At 48.9% G+C, this 19,045-nt stretch overlaps 7 protein-coding genes across 7 annotated transcripts; 2 read left to right on the forward strand and 5 right to left on the reverse strand.

The window, feature by feature from the left end:
* Window positions 1-55: 55 nt before the first annotated feature.
* BJY04DRAFT_175967 (uncharacterized protein) lies at window positions 56-3,548 on the reverse strand. Its single transcript, XM_073709413.1, has one exon. The coding sequence runs from the start codon at window positions 2,831-2,833 to the stop codon at window positions 308-310; it is 2,526 nt and encodes an 841-aa protein (XP_073577266.1). The 5' UTR covers window positions 2,834-3,548; the 3' UTR covers window positions 56-307.
* A 91-nt stretch (window positions 3,549-3,639) lies between these two features.
* On the reverse strand, window positions 3,640-6,235 carry BJY04DRAFT_175969 (glycosyltransferase family 15 protein). Its single transcript, XM_073709414.1, has 6 exons — window positions 5,992-6,235; window positions 5,460-5,931; window positions 4,995-5,393; window positions 4,855-4,941; window positions 4,408-4,804; window positions 3,640-4,349 (listed from the first exon to the last, which is right to left on the reverse strand). The coding sequence occupies exons 2-6, from the start codon at window positions 5,729-5,731 to the stop codon at window positions 4,008-4,010; spliced, it is 1,497 nt and encodes a 498-aa protein (XP_073577267.1). The 5' UTR covers window positions 5,732-5,931; window positions 5,992-6,235; the 3' UTR covers window positions 3,640-4,007.
* Window positions 6,236-9,908: 3,673 nt separating this feature from the next.
* Window positions 9,909-11,694, forward strand: BJY04DRAFT_2775 (PH domain-containing protein). Its single transcript, XM_073720056.1, has 3 exons — window positions 9,909-10,423; window positions 10,494-11,237; window positions 11,312-11,694. Exons 1-3 carry the CDS (start codon window positions 10,181-10,183, stop codon window positions 11,531-11,533), a joined length of 1,209 nt encoding a protein of 402 aa, XP_073577268.1. The 5' UTR covers window positions 9,909-10,180; the 3' UTR covers window positions 11,534-11,694.
* A 676-nt stretch (window positions 11,695-12,370) lies between these two features.
* BJY04DRAFT_212492 (uncharacterized protein) lies at window positions 12,371-13,923 on the reverse strand (the record flags this gene model as incomplete). Its single annotated transcript, XM_073714596.1, has 6 exons — window positions 12,371-12,670; window positions 12,728-13,143; window positions 13,193-13,265; window positions 13,321-13,326; window positions 13,382-13,738; window positions 13,804-13,923. 6 exons carry the CDS (start codon window positions 13,921-13,923, stop codon window positions 12,371-12,373), a joined length of 1,272 nt encoding a protein of 423 aa, XP_073577269.1.
* Window positions 13,924-14,162: 239 nt separating this feature from the next.
* Window positions 14,163-15,639, reverse strand: rab7 (Rab family GTPase YPT7). Its single transcript, XM_073709415.1, has 6 exons — window positions 15,451-15,639; window positions 15,337-15,390; window positions 15,173-15,268; window positions 14,940-15,119; window positions 14,740-14,887; window positions 14,163-14,690 (listed from the first exon to the last, which is right to left on the reverse strand). Exons 1-6 carry the CDS (start codon window positions 15,478-15,480, stop codon window positions 14,581-14,583), a joined length of 618 nt encoding a protein of 205 aa, XP_073577270.1. The 5' UTR covers window positions 15,481-15,639; the 3' UTR covers window positions 14,163-14,580.
* Window positions 15,640-15,777: 138 nt separating this feature from the next.
* Window positions 15,778-16,903, forward strand: BJY04DRAFT_175981 (ATG16 family protein). The gene is made up of 3 exons (XM_073709416.1): window positions 15,778-16,008; window positions 16,088-16,455; window positions 16,516-16,903. Exons 1-3 carry the CDS (start codon window positions 15,924-15,926, stop codon window positions 16,672-16,674), a joined length of 612 nt encoding a protein of 203 aa, XP_073577271.1. The 5' UTR covers window positions 15,778-15,923; the 3' UTR covers window positions 16,675-16,903.
* A 15-nt stretch (window positions 16,904-16,918) lies between these two features.
* Window positions 16,919-18,960, reverse strand: dot1 (histone methyltransferase DOT1; the record flags this gene model as incomplete). Its single annotated transcript, XM_073709417.1, has 2 exons — window positions 18,187-18,960; window positions 16,919-18,121 (listed from the first exon to the last, which is right to left on the reverse strand). Coding segments are annotated over exons 1-2 (1,492 nt in total), but the record flags the coding sequence as incomplete, so codon positions are not given.
* Between the last annotated feature and the right edge of the window lie 85 nt (window positions 18,961-19,045).

A 19,045-nucleotide genomic window follows, 5' to 3' on the forward strand; every position in this document is an offset into this window, starting at 1 on the left:
GGGTGTTCTTTGTCTACAATCACTGAGATGAGCTTACTCTGTTGATCACGAAGAGCATGGAAAAGAAAGGTTTCATTATCATTGTTACATAAACCGGTCATGTCTCTTCGAAAATAACTGGCCCCTCACTGCAAGTACCATCCATGAATCCAAACCCACCACAAAAAAAAAAAAGAAGCAAGCGACGGGGATAACGCAAGTGAAGCAGACATAGTAATAGAATAGCGAGGTACAATGTGCGGGTTGAATTGTAGCTTCAAAGCAATCGGGTAGGACTGATTGGAGCTCTATCCAAACAGCACTACCACTATGAAGTATCCCCTCTCAGTAAGCGTCTCGCTCGTTTATGAGCTGTGTCCAAAGTTTTCGATTTCCGCACGTTCCGTACGTGTTCTAAGATGGCTTCAGGACCAAGGCGTTGCGCACCTGTTGTGATCTTGCTCCATGTGGCGCCTATCGCTTGCTTTACCTCTTCGTTTGCCTTCTTTGTTCGAAGTTGTAACACAGACGAGACAGATAGGAAGGGCTGAACGGCAGTGTGCTGGAAGGCTTCTGAAATTTGTTTGGTAGTCCATAAAGCGAGGCCTCGCGTATCGATGGAGATCGGAAAAGAGTCCCGCTGGAGCAGGCTTGCCTCATGTCGAAGAACATGTACTCGTTTCGCCAAATCTCCCATGAAGACCTGGAGCTCGGTAGAGACTCGCCCATACGTTTCCGATATTCCTGTTTGTGCGGTGCCCACGTCGCGAGCTAGATGGGATGTGATGGTATGAGCGGCACGTTTCCAATTTGCAATCTTCAGCCACGGTGTTCCTAGATCTACTGACACGACTTGATGAACGGGACGTTTAGAATCGGCTGTGATAGTGACATCCACCAAACCGTAAGCCTCCCCTCGATCTAGTTTGAGGGAGTACACCCCCTCAAAGAGTCGGGATAGCTCATATTGGAGTGGCTGGCCTTGTCGGCTGACTTGAACATTAAATTTTGACATTTTCCTTGCAGCCATTGACGTCTTTGGGGGTTTGATAACGAGATGACAGTCGCCAAGTACCTGAATCTCAAATCCCAGGGGTGACTCGGCAGTTTCATGGTTCGATAACGTTCCGCTCATCAAATGGCCAAGTTGAGATAAGCCATGTGGATAACGTTTTGAGACTTGGACGTCACTGGTCATTGCAGAAGGAACTGATAGAGAGGTTTGTTTCAACTCCGACGTGGGAATGAGACTGGTAGTATGAACGCTTGTAGCAGGAGAGAGCTGGTTGGATATTACTGACCGAGCGACGAAGCTTGAAACGTTTACCGTGGCAGCCTTCAAGGCCAGATGCCCGAGGGTAACGGTTGCAGCGGACAAGACACTGATCAAAATGAGGCGGATCACAAAAGCTAATTCGGTATCCTTGCTCAAATAGGGCACAGGCAAGATCTTTCTGGTGTGGTTTCTCAGGGTATGGGCCAGCTTCTGCCGGGAAGTGGTAGGGATATCCGTGGTGCAGTGGAAGTCTTTCCTGGGATATATGCTTGTCAATGATGCCAAGTTTTTATTTAGTTGACCTGGAGTAATGCTCTCAAAAGTGTTCAAATCGATGGGATAGCGTTTCAGGAGAGTCGTCTTGCCCGTGGATGACTGCCGTGATTCCAAGCACATGTGAAGACTATGGTGATTCACCGGGATTGGGTCCCTAGACATTTTCCAGAGTGGCTTCTCTGAAATGACCATTGCAGGTACACCGTGTCTATCCATGAACATACGAGCCAATTTCTGAGTGTCCATAACATTGGGCGTGTCCAGCGTGGAAAGGAAGATGATGGCCATGTCCGGCAATGCCCATTCAGTGGAGGACGAGATACCATACTCCGTTCCTGTCCAGAGTGAAGTGCATGCAGGCCGATTCTTGAACTCTAGGTTAATAGTCCTGGGCTTATTAAAGTGAGATTCTGAAGTAGCTTCGAGACATTCGTCGACGATCAGTTGGAAATGAATCGGAAGCAGCTCGGCAAAATTAGAGATAGCGCCTGCGCCGAATGAAGTAGGCACCACATGATATCTTGAAGATTCTGCCGAGCTGTTCTCAAAATCGCTAGAGTTGTTCGACACTAGGACATCCCCGAGTTTATCGAGTATAATGCCGCGGAATTCAGCACTCCCGATGTACAAAACACGGAATGGCTTATTAGTGTCTATGCTCTTCTTTGTCATCGTTTGCTGGATAGTAGCCATGATTGTCGAGTCATGCAGGTCAGCAGAGACATTATTTCCCAACTCAGCAATCTCTGGGCCTTCGATAAAGCGAATAGTATGCTTAAGCTGCACCCTTTCAATCTCCGGCCACTTGTCAGGCTCGACGAACTCGATCGAATCGGAGGATTGGCGAAAGGCAGTCTGTGTGGTGAGATTACTGTCATCGATAGAGCATCCTATTTGAGGAAACAAAGGGCGAAGATCTTGAGAGTCGGCTATATCGCTCCCAGAATCATAATCTTCATGGTCGATCCCCGCCTCGTAGTTGCCGTCTATCTCATCGTTACTGCTATACCGCTCATCGAGGCTTGCCACATCGTCTGGGCCACTTGGATCAACCAAAGACCCCGCATCAGTCTGTTCTGAGGGTGTTCCATCTTCAGAATGTACATCTGATGCACTTAATGTCGCCCAGCTCTCACTGAGAAACTGACGGGCATGATCTGCTGGAGGCGTTGACGTCATACTGATAGGCCGCGACCGGGATAGCCACTCCTCGACCGAGCCGCTGAGAGGGGGAAATGTTGGATATTGGAGATGTGATGCAGTATGTGCACGTCTGGTGTGAGGCTCTGAAGAGTCAGCCATATCGCCCGACAGGGAAGTATGCCATGGAACGGAGATAAGGTCAAAGCGGGTCAAGAATGGAGTAGAGCGGAGCGGAGAGCTTCGGGGTCGAATACAACACTCGACGACTTAGCTGAAAAGAGATGCTGAATGGAACGAGGTGCAGCAGACACTTTTTCTCTCGAGGAAGATGACTATGCCTTGGGTTCTTTGCCTGTGAGTGTCCCGATGGACTCAGCCTACTAGGCAGATGCCCAATGACAACCTGGTAGGCGGCTGTTGGATGATGTGGGGGAGGGGAACTGTCCCGGGCGGAAGAGGAGTCAAGTCAGGTGCTGGGGCTAACAGTGAAAAATAGAAAGAGGTACTCGCCTTTTTTCTGTTCTGCGAATGTGCACGCCCTTTGTATCGATGGCTATTGTGTTCAAGATTGTTTTTTCTTTTATTTCAGGTGCTGAGAGAGAGGAGATAAGCTGGAGGTTTTGGATGAGGGGGTGAAATGAAGGAGGAAGGCGTAAGATAAGCGGAAGTCAGTTGGACCTGCACCTGAGGCAACGCGGGGCACATGACTGGCTTATATCTGTGGTTGGACTTGTGGTCGGAACTTTCGAAGACAACTTCGAAGGCGTGAGATATGATCAGTAGACTTGCTCTATTGCAGTATGAGGCGATTGAAGTCTACGATGACCACAAAATCCTCGGAGTTTGCTGAATCCCCGATCTGCCAGTAAATAGCACGCCTAAATTGTATAAAAAAAGATCCAACGGCTCAAGTGCCGCACAGACTCGTGAGTTCCTTTTATTTTTAATCTATTTACACACATGAGTGAAAGGTCAGTAAAGGCAGGCAAGCGTTTCCTCTTGACCACAAGCGCCGTACTTTATACTCATATTAGACCCACGACTCCAACAATAACGGTGGGATCGTCCTACATCAAGGGCATTAGAAGGGTATCCAAAATCAAAGCACGCTAGATGAGCTGTTGATATTGATGATAATGGCCACGCCATCTCTCACAAAAGAGGTCAGATCCGCCAAACGCCGCCGACAGCCCCGCAGCCAACGAACAGCAGGCTCAAGCAAAAAGAAAAAAAAAAACTCCAAGGACGACCCGAGTGGGACTCTTAGTCAATCATCTAGGTACGGGAATGAGGACGTGAAGATTATACAACGAATATTATGAGCAAGCCGTGTCTATGGAGATGCCCATCCTCCCGCAACCTCCACCCATTCAGCAAGACAACTGCCTTGTTTGCCCTCAACATCCACAATGTCTGTATCACACCTGCATCTGCAACCAACACCATTCTCCTTGACAGGATCCGGATTGGCCCAGTATTCATCCTCTTCAATACGCTCTTTCTCGTCTAAAGTGGTCGTTTCTAGGTATGGGATGCGCGGTAACTGTCGGGCGGGTGCGTTCGCAGGGCAATGTTGAATTGTGGTATGCCGGTAGCCGAAATCACGGAAATAGTGAATGTCGCTAGGTGACAGGAGAACGCCAGCTCCGAGCGAATGAATAGGCGCGTCACCCCACTGTAGAATTATAGTTATTAGCCAAGGCTGGTATACCATGGGGAAAAAAGGCACATACCCGCTCCATCCAGAAACCACCGCTCCTGTCCATCATCTGGAAAAAGTCCTCATACTCTTTGCTCCGGAAGAAGTCCAGGCGCGCAATCTCAAAGTTACTCCAGAAATGACACATGTTGTAACTCTCGCCCTCCATGGTTTCGGGATCAATTTCATTCTTCTCGCCGGGCTCGGTAATGAGAATTTCCTCAGGGAGGCTTTCAGGTTGCGGCTCGTCTGGGTTCGGCTCTTCACGGGGTTCCAAGAACATTTCCCACAATCCCTGGGACTTGATGTTGTTTTTTCGTTTGTAAGCGGAAGCGTAGCGGAAGATATTAGGGACGGTCTCGCGAAGTTCCTTGACGGCAATGGTGAATCCGTAGGTCTTGTTGGCTTCGGCCATCTTGATGAAAGGGTCACTGTGTCATTTGTGAGCAATAGAAAAACCAGCAAATTGGAAGAAGCTTACTAGGTGATATCGCAGAAGTACTTGATCTCGGGCTCCAGCCGCCAATACCACTCATACTTCAGGAGCAGAGGGTGCTTATAGAAGAATCTGGAAGAGAATCAGCATTGCACAGGCTTCGAATAATAGGAACCTTGACTTACCCAGAATAGAACCGACACATGTGATGGTAGCTTTCCATACCTCCATACATAATAGCGGCGTCACCTTGTTTCCGAACACCTTCTTTGGCAACCTCGTGGTCAACCCAACTAGGATAACCCCACATCGAGTCATCGATTTTCCCAAATTCCACAGGAGCGCTCGTGTAATTCTTGACCGTATTTATGAAAGCATCGTCGAAATCGGCATCGTTTAGGAAGACATAAGGATAGTGATACCAGCGGTTGAAGTGTCGCTCAATCGATTTAATCGACTGAATAACGCCATCAATCTCCTTGTTTCTCGCAAGAACAACAAAGGCAGCGTTTGCGCGAGGGCCATCAGTCTCAACTGGCAGGCAGCCTGTCGCGAAGACTTTATCATGTTTCTCAGAGATTTTTCTGCGAGAGCCATCGATTAGCCACATAATGAACACTTCTCTCAAGAATTGGAGACAGGTAACAAACCTTATAGATGGCGGTGTTCCTGCAGGTATTAGAATGCCCGCTGGGGATGAGGGATGTCGAACGAAAAGGAGCAAAATCAAAATTATTATAATGCATGGGAATAATAAAACAAACCCCAGGGGTATAGAAATGGAAGAGTTGCCCTTCAACCGTATCCTGCGTCTGAAGAACGCAAGTCTTGAAGACTTGTGTCCTTTTTCATAGGAAGAGTCATCCAGGGGAAGACTTGGTGTCGAGGGCAACCATTTTCGAACTCGCTGAACGAGGCCCATGGGTACAATAGTGCCCAAGCTGCGTCGCGGTGCGTAGGCGATATCTAGTTGAGATCAGCACCGTAGGGCACTGCCCGAATCTAAGGACGCTCAATCAGATCAAGTCGCTAGTCTTAGAGAACTCTCACGCCGAGTCGAATTGGCTGCAGGAGAGCTAACGTTCCGAAGCGAATCGAGTTGGCAGAGAGCTGGAAAATCAACTTCGACGGTTAGAAACAGGTTGATCTTAATGAGAAAGGGGATAGGGCGAGGTTACGGACCTCTGTGTGAGGGGAGAAATTAACGAACGGCCGGAGGCAACCCTCCTTTCCCTGCACTCTTCCCTCAACTGGCTGAATTAAGACGGGTGGGATGTGCGTAGAAAGCAACGCACGCGACAGTAATGCGAAGCACAGAAGCCGGGGATCGAGAGAACGGCGACTGTACCATCAATCTGGATGACAAAATGGTGAGAGCAGGCCAGAGACCGAGCAGCAGCAGCGGGAGGTGTCCGATGAGATGAAGGCTCGAGAACGATTTTGGGGACTGGGCTGGTAGAGGTTTCGCCAAGGCTAAGGAGGCGTCAGCAGCCATGGACGCGATTACGGTTGGTAAATTTGGTAACTTCAATCTCCGGCCGGGAGCAGCGGCTCTCCTGAGCGAGGTCAGTAATGTACTGTAACATATATTACCAATCAGTACTTTTTCCCTGGAGGACTGCGGTGATAAATATGCCATTCTTTTGATATCGTTAACTTATTAACTTATTCTTGGTCTTTAGACTTGGATCCCTGGTCAACACCAACTTCTGCATCTTTTGTCCGTGGCCGTGTAGTTCTTTCAATTGGTACTGAGTCGGATTCTTAGACTCGGAAGCTTAACGACACGTTGCCATGAAGGCGATCAAGCAACGAAACCCTTTGAAAACCCCTGACCCGCTCATCTGCTAGGCAAATGACAGGCCAGCCGATAAACCAATGCAATGAATGCATACTCCAGTCTCGGGAAGCCGCAATATTGAGCCCGATGACAGTACTTAGTAGTGAATATCCTTTGCGTATTGTTTTGCCAAAGAGAGAGTGCACAGTGCACACTGTACAAGTACTCCGTATCTCCTCTGGCAGAACCATCTGCTAACTATAGCACAAATCATTCAAAATGTGATTGGCCTAACAAGATCATTTAGAGATCATGGCCATCGGCCATCCATTCCAAGATTGTGTCTTAGTTTGTCTCAAAAAGTGTCAGTGCCTCACAAAGTGCAAGTTCAGATACCCCTACTTGGTTCCTGATTACCCAGCAGGACATCACTCCCCTAAATAGGGGTCCATATACTATCTCTGAGATTCTATGTTATTATGCCGAAGAGAACCACCTTTTAACACGAAATAATATCTCTCGGGTTTTGCGGATTTGCCTGAAGTCGGGGGCCAGATCAGGGCTTGGTATTGGTACTGTAAGTCTGTAAGGACTCATTTGGTAGATGCGGAACTAGCGGTAAGGGCTGGTAATACCAAGCCAGATTCAATACATCCAAAACCCTTAAATCAGTGAGCCTACACGTGACCATTAATAATTGGAAACTGTGGCCTTTAAACAAACATGGCTTGTTTTCCTTTGTTTGCGCTGTCAATGAGCCGGGTGCCCTAAGTTTTTGTGTAGTTTGACTCGACTTGCCGTGGTGTGGATTGATTGGCACAAATCTGCTCCTATCCGCATGAAACCTAGGGTTATCTACAATGTTCACTGCGCCTAGAGAGAACGCGCCATAGCAATACTTACTAGCCGAAGCCTCTAGCCAATCTTTAAGATATTGTCAGAAAAGATAAGGGCCAGGCTGACCATGCGATGTATAAGCATCAATCCATAACCTATGATGTTTGAGACAACAGACTATCTGTCTGCCAGTGCCGCCCAGGTGCTAAGTGAGTCGGCCTGTTTTTGAAAGGTATCATGCTACTAGGGTAGACCAGACCATTGGTGCCTTGTGAGAGAACGGTTCTAAAGGCCATGGCCAATAAGAGTTTCTGACTCCCTGCAGGAAGACGACAACACGAATCTTGAACTAGCAGGATGAGCTGCGCCTATCAGGCCGGCCATCTTACCTGCATCATATCCTCTCATACCGTTTCGATTCATTTTGTTTCCCGAACTTATCTCCCACATGGAAGGTGAAGATCCTTTCCGGCGCCTAAGCTTCGAAAGCGCAGGTAATGTTCTCATATACTTGGACCTTCGGGATTTAGCGCGCTGTGAGCGCGTGAGCAGAGGGTGGAGGGACTTCGTCAGGGCCTGGATAGCCTCCTCTGGCTTTCGCGCCAACTTCCCTGGATTATTGCATAAGCAGACAAAAGAAGATCCTATACAGATCAATAGGCGGTTCAAGGAATTTGGCAGGTTATTTTACATAGACTACATCATCCGCCATGCTAACTAGTATCAGCCGCACCTCATTATAACTTCGCTTCCGGAAATGCAACCAGTGTTCGCAGATATGAAGCCTCGAATATTTTTACTACGGCCGGAGACTTTGCTGCGTGGATTACTGGCGATAACATCTTCTGGCAACGTCTGACACTTAAAGATGACGGATCAATCCACCCCCAAAAGAAGCTACTTTTCAAAACCCATCCTGGCGAGCATTATACTGGACCCAGTTTGCAGGGTAAATTTTGTTCTGAGTTCAGAAGGCTACCTGATTGTTAAAGTCGAGCATACTCGTGGAGGTGGGGGTTTAAGGTATCGAACTAGTCGTTCACCAGCTGCACAGGGCCAAAATAAGCTGACCATCATACCTCAGAGTCTATGATTTCTCCCTAGTTACAGGAAAAGAACTCTATGCTCGCGATTTGGCAGATTCAGGGGTTATAGGGGAAATCCTCACAGCAGGAAAGACGAAGATGTATTCCGTTACTAGGGCCTGGCCCTATATCCTCATGGCGCACGATATTAAGTCAGGAGAAAGAATCTACGCCAATCAGCTCAGTGAAAGTATTGTGACAAGAGAATGCCTGAGCAGGCTTGGGGCTTTCAAACGAATCAATCCCGCTCTAGTGCTTGTTAAAGAGCGAGAGGTTCTGGTATGCCCCGTGCTGGCGCCCCACCACGCGATTATTCTCATTGATGGTGAGAGTGGGCAGATAATGCAGCAACTTCAGAGCAGACTTTGGGCTGAGCCCCGTTTGTTTGTGCCAGAAAATCGCAAAGAGTTTGCATTACTCGATGACGACTCTGGGTGGCCGGATAACGTCCGAATGCAAAAGTTCTCTCAGGATGCCGACGGGAGGTTCTACGCAACGAGTACAGAGCTCATCTCCTCGTACATAACCGAGGGTTCGCTTCGGAGCTATGGCTTCGACCCATATAGATACCTTGCAGCTGGCCTTGCAAAAGAGCGGCGGCCCCTGCCTGTAATATGGTCGATCAACAATAGCGTGCAACGCGAACATTGGGAGACGCATACAGAGACCGCTGTTAACAGGATCACGGAGGTGAGTGTTGAGCGAGTCCTCGCAAGAACTGAGCGACGAGAAATTACACTCCCTCCAAAACACTTGCATCATAAAGCCCGCCGGCTATTTGTGTCACCGTACGACGAGAGGTTTCAACAAATGAATTTCCAGGATGGAGACAGGCTGCTTCTTCGCAGCTCACAAAGGCCCGCAGACCCAGGGTATACTTACTACCTACTTGATTTCGGGCTCAGGGTCCGAAGTCGAAGTCAGAAGAGTTAGGCCGAAGATGATGCACAGGGTGGTCCCTGATTTTGGATGCTATTCCATAAGAGGTCTCGGCGCGGGAGCTAGCATAGACTATAACAAATTAGAGCTTAGCGCGACCCTGAATGCAAAAAGTGTGGTTGACGAAAGTGCTTACTTACTGGGTACGTACGTTGTTAGCTCGCTTTATTGCGCTGCCTGGCACCTGCAGACATGCAGCGAAACTGTGAACGTAGGGAATGCTCTCTAGGGTCGAGTACCTAATGAAGTCGCTGCATAAATTGTAAGGATCGCCTTGTTTCCATTGGGAGTTGGAGACCAATTTCATTGTGAAGCAGAAAAAGGGATTGATGGTCGAGATCGACAGTCGACACCTGCAAAAGAAGGCGCCGGCACCCGCTCCGCAGGCTCTGGACTCTCCCCTCCGGACGGACTCAGGAGTGGTCAGTGGTCACTTTCCATCTTGACACAGCCATCCAACAAAGCCTGTTTCGCACTGGTGCCCTCGATCTCCAGGCCTTGTCAGCCAGAGCGATTCTGGTTGATCTCTGCCTACCGCCTATCCTGTCCTTTAGGCCTCCATCCGACTATTTATGGAGGTCTGCTTGCATCCTTCTCTCGTCGGCCCAGATGCGCGCCTGTGCAGCGCACCCTCGCCGTCTTACTAGCGCCAGCTCCCATCGACCTTGTCCTCCGAATATTCAACAGCTGTCACGATTGATAAACCCAGCAACCAAGGCTTCGCGACATTATGAGTCAAACCCTTGCTGCTCCCCGCTCGTTGGTCCTTGAGGGGCACACCAAAACCCCCGCGATCCAACTTCCAGATGGCACGGTGCAGCAGCCCTTTTTTACACCCGTCCAGCATCCTGCTGCCATTCGCAACGGGCACGTCAATCTAGATACCTTCTCGCCGGTCAATGAAAACGGAAGCTTCGAGTTCGACCGTGTCCTGAAGTCCAAAAAAGTGAACCGCCGAGTTAAACCAAAACATGTCTGTTCTCCTGCTGTTTTATCCCAGCGCACCGCCTTACAAGTTCAATATATTGACTGAGTCACTGTAGGTATTTAGAGCCTTCTGGAAACCTGCCTACCTCGTTCTCCGGCCAAACTTGCTGTCTGTTTACAAAGACCAAGAAGCAACCCGACTGCGCGCGTCCATCTCACTATCTGAAGTTACAGCTGTTGCTCCTATTAAATCTCCGCGCTCGTCTCGACAATATGTCTTTGCCGTCTTTACTTCGTCAAAGAGCTACCGTTTTCAGGCGACATCAGACATGGATATGGAAGACTGGATCCAGCGGATACGTGCTGAGAGCCGCATAACTGAAGACGAGGAGGCTTTGTTTGCATTGTCCAAGAAGCACGAAAGTGCGGTGGCAAACAAACAGCAGCGCATATACGACACAACCGACCACTCAGATACCGAATTTCAGGAAAGAGCAAGCTCCCCTGAGTTTGGTCGAAGTCCGCCTCGTCCTAGGCGACTTGTCGCCCCCCAAGACTTCTCCGCAAATGACATTACGTCCTACTCCGAATGGTCAGATGGCCCTGGAAGTAACACGAGTGTTCATTCAAAGTCCAGGCCCTCGATCAACGAATTATCTTCTTCCGCACCAGCAAGCCAGCAGTCCGCGCTACCCCGGGACGTTACCAAGAGCCACGAAGCGGGAAGCCTTCGTGACCCGGAGAGAGTCGTATGCAGCGGCTATCTTCAATGCTTGAAGATCAAGGGAGGTGTGCGTCATTGGAAACGCCTTTGGGTTGTCCTACGGCCAAAAAGCCTTGCGTTTTATAAGAACGAACAGGTATGTTAGTACTGGTACTAGTACTCGCGTGCCCTTTTGCTTTTCCAAGTGAACGTACTCTAACCTATTCAAAGGAATATTCAGCGGTCAAGATCATACCAATGCAGCAAATATTTGATGCGACAGAGGTTGACCCTATGTCACGATCCAAGAACTTCTGCCTTCAAGTTATAGCAGAGGAGAAAGCCTACCGGATATGTACCCCTGATGAAGAATCCCTTGCAAAATGGCTTGGGGCTCTTAAGAGCATTATCGTTGCGCGTAAAAAACTGGAAAGTGCGCCAGGAGCGCCATGAATCCTAATACACAAATCCTTCCTCTACCCCCTTACACACACACACACACACATAAACATACTTGTGTTTACACTTGCTTACCCTCTCCTCTGTTCGCTGCCACTCTCTTACTTATATTCCCTATCTTCTCCTTCTTAATTTCTTGATAAGCCGTTCCCCTCTTATCATACTGCATTATATCCCTCTCTTCTTCCTCTCCTTTTCGTGTTCTTGCTGATTCGGATATACATACCCCCGGCTTGTTGATTATATCGGAGTACTGGCTCCCTATTAACTTCCTCGTTACACTTGGTTACTGGTAACCATTAATGACCCTACGCAATCAGGGCGTGCTCACCATCTTACCTTGGGTACCACTTAGACTTGAACTTCTCTGTCCACATTTATAATGAAGCCTACACGCGGATACATGGTCTGTGGCTTCCTCCTCTTTCTTGCCCTCGTCCCTCATATTCTTGTATCCTATAACTATTGTCTTTTGGATTACCTGTAATAAATGGCTTGGCTTTAACCTGTATTCAGTGATCGCTTGATCAATCATCTGAATCAAATAATACATTCTTCCAATAAATCAATTTAGCATTCATTCCAACTTCTTCAACGATGCCACACCACATAATCTGATCAATGATTCCGTTGCGAACGGGCCCGGCCCAGAATAAATAAGAAATCGAGCAGTGCAGAATAAAATATGTATTTCGCCTGTGTAGTGTATGCAACCGCTTCATAAATGATATTTACCTAAAGTTCACCATCAAAACGCACGGAAACGCCACCGAAATCGTTATAAAAAGCTTCATTACCAGACTCATCTTAGATCTAACCCCAGAGCTCACCTCAATCTTCTCTCTCCTCTCCAGGAACCACACCGTACCTCCCCCGCACCGCATCCCCATCCCCACCCCCAACCCCGGCACCGCCTTCCCGACTCTCATGGTGCACAACCAAGAATGACAAAAACACAACGGTAGCTCCAACCCAGTATAGCGGCGTCGCGTACTCGCCCTGCAGGAAGATCTGACCGACTAGCGAAAGCGGGATTGTCAGGCTTAGCCCGACGGTCACAACAAGCGGCGAAGTTAGGAGCATGGCGTAGGCCCAGCAGATGTCGGAGAGGAGGGAAGAGAGAGAGTTTACCTATAGCCATCAGGGTTAGGTCATCGGTGGATATGGGGGTTCGAGGCAAAGACATACGAGGATGATAGTCCACACGCGACTTGTATCAGGGAGCGCGAAAGTCTCAATACCGGTGAGATGAAGAATTACGAATCCAGGCCACAGGAGAAACATGTTGAAGAACCCCACTAGCCCGAAAAAGAGCTGCATGTTCACCCGGGATTCGTCGCCGACTTGTCGCTTCAGGACGATCGTGTAAACGCCGTACATGACGGCGCTGAAGGCCGCCATTGCGTCGCCGAGGGCGATCTCGCCGGGAGTTTTAGGTGGAAACGTACTACCGCCCCCATCTCCCGGTGTGGTGCTGTCAGTTGCCGAGAGGTCCACGCGGGATATAAGGATTATGCCTATGAGCGAGGCGATGACGCCAGCGAGTTTGCGGGCAGTGAACTTTTCGACGCCAATCAGGGCGCCGAAGATTAGGGTCCATACACCTGATACGGGTAAGTTACTTTGTCTTCAAGATGAGCGGGGGTAGCGTACCACTCGTCGAAGTGAGAATTGTCGTGCTTCCCACTGTAGTGAATTGAAGGCAAGCCATCGAGAAATAGTTCGCCTACAGCTGATCAGTACATACTACGTAGAGTTCCATCCGTGCTCAAAGCACTTACCGTAAACTATCTCACGTTAGCTGACAAGAACAAGCTGGAAGTATAGAACGGAGCAACGCACCCATAGCAAACAAAAATGGAAGCTCAGTTTCGCTGTCTCTTTCAGACCCAGCTTCTGGTCTCCATGTCTTTTGTTCGAATCATTGTCTACCCTAGAGGCATCCCAAGCTCCCCGATCCTCAGCCTCAGAACCGGAAATAGAGTCCCGATCAAGTATGCGCTCTGACTCTGCATCCGAGTATTGTGAATCAAGTCGCTGCAGCAAGTTCTCAAACGATTGGACCTGGTATAACTTCCCCGCGCGAAATAGTCCCCATAGCCTGCTCGCGACGATCGTGAAAAGCGGGAGTATGAAAGTCGAGGTATTGAGGAAAGTAACGAAAAAGGGCTTGGAGTATGTATCGTCTGCGAAGATAGTCTGTTATGGTATTGTTTTGTTAGTGCCGGCTTATTCCTGAGGTCAAAGTTGAGAGAGTCACATACACTGGCAAGAAAGTTCGACGCGGTCCATAATATCACCACAATCAGAAGCAGGCAAATACCCAGAGTTCTTCTAGCGGCGCCAACCAGTCTAGATCGTCTCGGTGGTGAAGGAGCCTCCATCGCAGTTCCAGGCAGTTTTGACCGTCAGAACGAGGGTTCAGGTGCTGGAGATGTTGGAGATGTGAAAGATGGCGTTATCAGTCGCAATTGTGGAAGGGACTCGGACTCAGAAGAGTTCACGGACGGCGCCGGCGCGCATAATATCGATACGTCACTGAATAACCGCGAGCTCCAACATAGGAGAGATAATGGCGCTTTCTCTATAGTTGCAGGTACTGATTTGTTCTAGGTCTAGTTCGGTTGGATTTAAGCAGTGAGTTAAGGCGTTTGGCGATCCACCGGGTAGTTATCCCGCGGAGGTCACGAGGGGCAATCCATCCCAGCCCCCTGAGATATGTAGTATGTAGTATGATAATTACATGAGCTTGCGCTTGCAACGGGCACTCTTGGATGGTAAATAATAATATTCCAGACTCCGAGTAAAGAAAGAACTAGAACCAAATCAGAAAAGATAGCTTGATGCGAGCCAGCACAGTAACGAAAGCGCGGAAGTAGTACACGAGGAACGCCCAAGTCAGATATATAGGACACAATCAGGATAAAATTGCATGCCTCCAAGCTTTCGAGCAAAGGGGGTAGTATTGTCTACAAGCGCAACAGAATTGCAGGTCTTGGCCGAAACGTAAGAAATATCGAGGTAGAGTGCGGTATAGGGTATCAGCAGGCGCATCCGTCACGCTCAGTAGTGTCGTGAATGTTAATCGGGTCGTTGTATTCACCGCTGTATTCTTCCGCTTCTTCTTGGGCGAGCGCACTTCGAGCAATGACTAGAAATTTTTAGTAAATGGAACGAAATTATCCGCATGCCGGGCTCACCTTCAAAGGCTTGTTCGACGTTGACAGCCTCCTTGGCACTGGTTTCGAAGTATGGAATGTTTCCCTTTGACTGGCAGAATGTCATGGCTCGTTTAGAAGAAATCATCCGCTTGCTCTCCTCCACATCGATCTTGTTTCCGATAACGACCTAATACACAGATGAGCATTCGGTGAACGGACGAATAATATCATTGACATACAAATGGGAAGCTCTCAGGATCACGCGGACTAGCTTGAATGAGGAACTCGTCGCGCCAGCTGTCAAGCGCCTCGAAACTTTTCGAGTTGTTCACATCGTAAACAAGGACGCAGCAGTCTGCGCCGCGGTAGAATGCAACACCTAGTGATTGGAAGCGTTCCTGCCCGGCCGTATCCCAGATCTGACCCCATCGCAGTTAGTGCGCATTCAAGAACAGCCCCGGAGGTTACACACCTGCATCGTGACAAGTCGATCATCGACCAGGACCTCTTTCGTCAAGAAATCTGCACCGATAGTGGCTTTGTAGCTCCCGCTGAACTTCTTGTTGACCTGTTTGAGAACCGACTTTAGCACGGATGGCGAGAGAAAAGGTCCAATTAGAAGCCAAGGCCACTGACATATTGGTTCATCAAACTCGTTTTACCGACGCCGCTATCTCCCAGAATAATCACCTGTAGGGGTATGAGTTAGCATGCGGGCAAGCGATCAACGCGGTGAGAAGGAAAATATACCTTAAGCATGACCTTCCTCCGTGACGACATGGTTGCGAGAGACTAGAGGCGAGTTGTGTAGACGGCGAGAACGAAACAAAGCGGTCGTAGTTGAAGATCAAGAATAAACTCTGTCTATCGCACCTGCAAGAGCACAGTAAACTATCTGTAGCGGAGTCTGGTGAGGGTTAGAGTAGGAGGGTCGTGGTGAGGAGTAGTTGGGACTTGCTCCGCAGCGCTCAATGATGCATGACCCTGAGACAGGCGGCGAGCAGGGCGGTGTGACTTGGGAGCTTCCAAAGGAGAGGGAGGGGCGCCTTATCCAGCCTTATCGTAGTCAACATGTCCATGCACGCACTTCCAGGTGCTCCTCTTCCCAGAGGTAACATTAGTCTCTATATTTATTCTAACTAGTATCGATTCTATCTTTTCTGCCTCTTGTCATAGCTATGAACTTACCTCTTAGCTCATGAACCTTTTATAATCTCCCTCTCATGTCCCACTGGAGACAGGAGTACGCTGCCGCTTTGGCGGCTAGAGATCGCCGTGAGAAGGCAAATGCCGATATCTACAATGCATGCACGGGCTCCCAGACATCTTCTTGAATATGATTGCTTTAAATCACATTGTTTTTTGACTAACACTATTATTGCTCTAGACACTAAGCTTGCCGATCGAACAGCAGCAGCTTTCATAACTGCGGACACTCCCAAGACCCCAGAAACCACCCAATCACCCATCCGACCTCACGCAGTCACCGATCACAGAAAACAGTCATCTTCCACCGCAAATTCTTCCCCACAAGAGCTACTATCCGCGGCTAGGATAGACCTAGCTGAAGCGCAACGATCTCGTTCGGATCTCCAAGAACGACTCGCTCGTACAACTACAGAGCTGGAGAAGTTACGGAAGCGAAACGATCGTGATAGCAAACGAATAATTTCAATGGAGAGTGAGAACTCACAACTTCAGGTTCGATTGAAAGATAAAGTGGAAGAAGCAAGAGGGAAGGCTAAGCTTCTGGAAGTATGTGCATGGGAACTTGCCTCGGTTGATGCCAAATCATGTCTAACATCCTCTGAATAGGACTTCCAAGATGAGCTCGCGACCCTGAACCTGCAACTGAATATGTCTGAGGAGAAGAGCGAGAAATTGAAGAAGGAAAACCAGGAGCTTGTTGACAGGTGGATGGCCAGGATGGGGAAAGAGGCTGATGCTATGAATGATGCGTACAAATTCTCATAAGGTTCGAGCACCCTTCGAGATGGTGAGCAAACCATTACTCGACGTGCCGTTACCTTGCCCACAACCTCGCCCAATGCGCAGTTCGGGGTTTCAGGATGTTCAAACCGGATAGACGGTGCACTTTGCAGTCAGACTGATTGTCCGATTTCCACCCTTTAGGCAAGCGCCTAGATAGCGTGATTTGATACATCAAAATGAAAGTAAGAATCATAATAAAGGAAGCCTCAGGTATCTATGTATTTGCTATCAGGTATAAAAATGGTATCTTGTTCATGTAGTCAAAAAGTAGAAGAGACTAGAAGAGGAGAGTTTTGTACACAAAAAGCCAAAGCAAGATGACTCACTCTATACGAGAGGACAAATAAAAGTTGATATATGTACAATATCCATCGCCGAAAATGCCCAAACGGGAGTTTGCTCGTCTGTCCAAGAAGAAATTCCCATGCATCACGACAACGTGTCAGGTGTAGACCACGGTTCCGATCAGGTCAGGCTTTCCGAAAACGCCTTGAGCCGTGAGCTATCTTTCGTTGCGATGAAGTATGAGCCACCGACGTCGGTCCAGCTAACGCTATTAGACCAATAGTGACTTTGTTTGACGGTGAGAAGGTTGATGGGAGAGTTAAGATTTCGGGACTGAATCTTGTGGCCAACGGGGACGAATGATTTGAGTGAGACGATTTGGCAACCTTCCTTCATATCCAAGAAATGGTTGATTAGCTCGTTGTTAAGTTGCGGAGTGAAAGCTTGATTGTTGATTAGAACAACGTCGGCTCGTTTCAGGACATCTATGATGCTCTGTTCCTTTAAAAAGTCACCGCGCACCAAATGCGTCTTGCCTGGCGCAATTCCCCAAAGTCGGCATCGGGCTCTGAATTCTGATTGCTGGAGTTCTGCGAGGTCGCAGGCGTTCTGCATCATTTCGCAGCCCCAGCTTTCGCACCCTATCTCCAAAGCTGCTTGAAGGACTACATTGCCAACACCAGAGCCGAGGTCGACAAAAACATGATTCGACTTCAGTCCAGTTTCCTTGAAGATAGTGCTAATGAATCGCGGTAGGAGCTCTCCATAGACATTGTCCGTCCCATTTTCATATTGTCGCAATGAGTCGACCCGTGGCGAAACCGTTCGAGAGTAGATTTGTGTTAAAATTCGTTCCACATGCGATAAATTCAGTTTATAAGTATCGTCCAGTTTCTTCGCGATGCTACCGCTTCGCCGCAGACGTATAATAGCACTATTGTAGTCGGTGACGGATTGACGAAACTCGGCCTCGGCACCAAGAGCTAACGCTCGTCGCAGCTTTCGTCTGATTCCTGTCGTGTCATTCGTGAATTCGTCGAGCTCATCTTCAGGTATGTATGCTTGGATTACGGTTTCGATCACTTGAACGATGTCGTCAAGAGGTTTGAACTCGTCGTCGTCGCGCGGAACCACGACTTCGTATCTGAAACAAAGAGGAAACATGAGCCATCAATTGAGCGCTGTGACGAGATTCGTGAGCATACTTACTTTTCTTTCGGGGTTGCACTAGGATATTGTAGGAGAATATGCGCTGGCAGACTAGTATTTCCGAAAGCTGGCTTGAATTTCCCCGACTTCTGCACCGAGGTGATTTCGGCTGCGTGTACAATCGGAAGTGATCTTGTCTCATCTCCCGCAAACGCCTTTACTGACCGCAGCCGCCTTCCGTAGTCCGGTTCCGCACTGTCACCCGTTCTGGCGCGTTTGCGCACTTCGAGGGAGGCATCTGTGTCACTTCCATCGTCATCGTCGCTGGACAGTCGCTGCTCGGGGGTTGGGCGCTTCCGACTTCGTAGTGGTGTTAGCCGTCGCTTTGGTTCCCTTTCACTCGATGCTGATCTGCGGACGGTTCGAGTCTTCCCGCGCGGGTCAACGGAGAAATTTCGAGGCGACGGTTTGCTGGGTTGCGAGACTGATCGAGACGGAGGGGCTGGACGAGATTGGACGACCTGGCGAATCTGAGGCTTCTTCGGCTGAAGTGAGAACCCTCCTCCTTTCTGGAGGTGGTCGAAGAACCCCATGGATGAGGGGTGGCGGTCGGGCTGTAAAGGTTATAGTACAGCTGCGGGAAAAGGAGGGTAAAAATTAAACGGAGTGCCGGTCCAAACAAAGAAAGACAAATAAGCAGCAGCTCGAGGGAAAAACTAATATACTGAGAATACCATATGTACGAGGTGGAGAAGTAACGAAAGAAAGAGGTAAAAGAGAGCGTGAGCAAATAACGCAAGAAGAAGAAGAGCCCCAGAGTCCGCGTGAGATTGTAAGGCAGGCAGGCGCAGAAAGGAAGCGCTGTCGGCGATCCATCCATCAATCCATAGTGGGAGCCTTTGCCACTGCGGGTTAGTCT

Source organism: Aspergillus karnatakaensis, assembly GCF_047715665.1.
Source record: "Aspergillus karnatakaensis strain CBS 102800 unplaced genomic scaffold BJY04scaffold_1, whole genome shotgun sequence".
Lineage (NCBI taxonomy): Eukaryota > Fungi > Ascomycota > Eurotiomycetes > Eurotiales > Aspergillaceae > Aspergillus > Aspergillus karnatakaensis.

What these genes read in the sequence shown, in the direction of transcription:
- BJY04DRAFT_175969 (XM_073709414.1), bottom strand. Translation starts at nt 5,731, where the DNA reads ATGGGCCTCGTTCAGCGAGTTCGAAAATGGTTGCCCTCGACACCAAGT. An exon ending in GGAACACCGCCATCTATAAG is followed by an intron (nt 5,394 to 5,459) that starts GTTTGTTACCTG and finishes TGGCTCTCGCAG; the next exon opens with AAAAATCTCTGAGAAACATG. An exon ending in GTGGTTTCTGGATGGAGCGG is followed by an intron (nt 4,350 to 4,407) that starts GTATGTGCCTTT and finishes ATAATTCTACAG; the next exon opens with TGGGGTGACGCGCCTATTCA.
- BJY04DRAFT_175967 (XM_073709413.1), bottom strand. Translation starts at nt 2,833, where the DNA reads ATGGCTGACTCTTCAGAGCCTCACACCAGACGTGCACATACTGCATCA.
- BJY04DRAFT_2775 (XM_073720056.1), top strand. Translation starts at nt 10,181, where the DNA reads ATGAGTCAAACCCTTGCTGCTCCCCGCTCGTTGGTCCTTGAGGGGCAC. An exon ending in GCCGAGTTAAACCAAAACAT is followed by an intron (nt 10,424 to 10,493) that starts GTCTGTTCTCCT and finishes GAGTCACTGTAG; the next exon opens with GTATTTAGAGCCTTCTGGAA. An exon ending in CGTTTTATAAGAACGAACAG is followed by an intron (nt 11,238 to 11,311) that starts GTATGTTAGTAC and finishes ACCTATTCAAAG; the next exon opens with GAATATTCAGCGGTCAAGAT.
- BJY04DRAFT_175981 (XM_073709416.1), top strand. Translation starts at nt 15,924, where the DNA reads ATGTCCCACTGGAGACAGGAGTACGCTGCCGCTTTGGCGGCTAGAGAT. An exon ending in TGCCGATATCTACAATGCAT is followed by an intron (nt 16,009 to 16,087) that starts GCACGGGCTCCC and finishes TTATTGCTCTAG; the next exon opens with ACACTAAGCTTGCCGATCGA. An exon ending in GGAAGGCTAAGCTTCTGGAA is followed by an intron (nt 16,456 to 16,515) that starts GTATGTGCATGG and finishes TCCTCTGAATAG; the next exon opens with GACTTCCAAGATGAGCTCGC.
- rab7 (XM_073709415.1), bottom strand. Translation starts at nt 15,480, where the DNA reads ATGTCGTCACGGAGGAAGGTCATGCTTAAG. An exon ending in GGAGGAAGGTCATGCTTAAG is followed by an intron (nt 15,391 to 15,450) that starts GTATATTTTCCT and finishes ATACCCCTACAG; the next exon opens with GTGATTATTCTGGGAGATAG. An exon ending in CGAGTTTGATGAACCAATAT is followed by an intron (nt 15,269 to 15,336) that starts GTCAGTGGCCTT and finishes GTTCTCAAACAG; the next exon opens with GTCAACAAGAAGTTCAGCGG.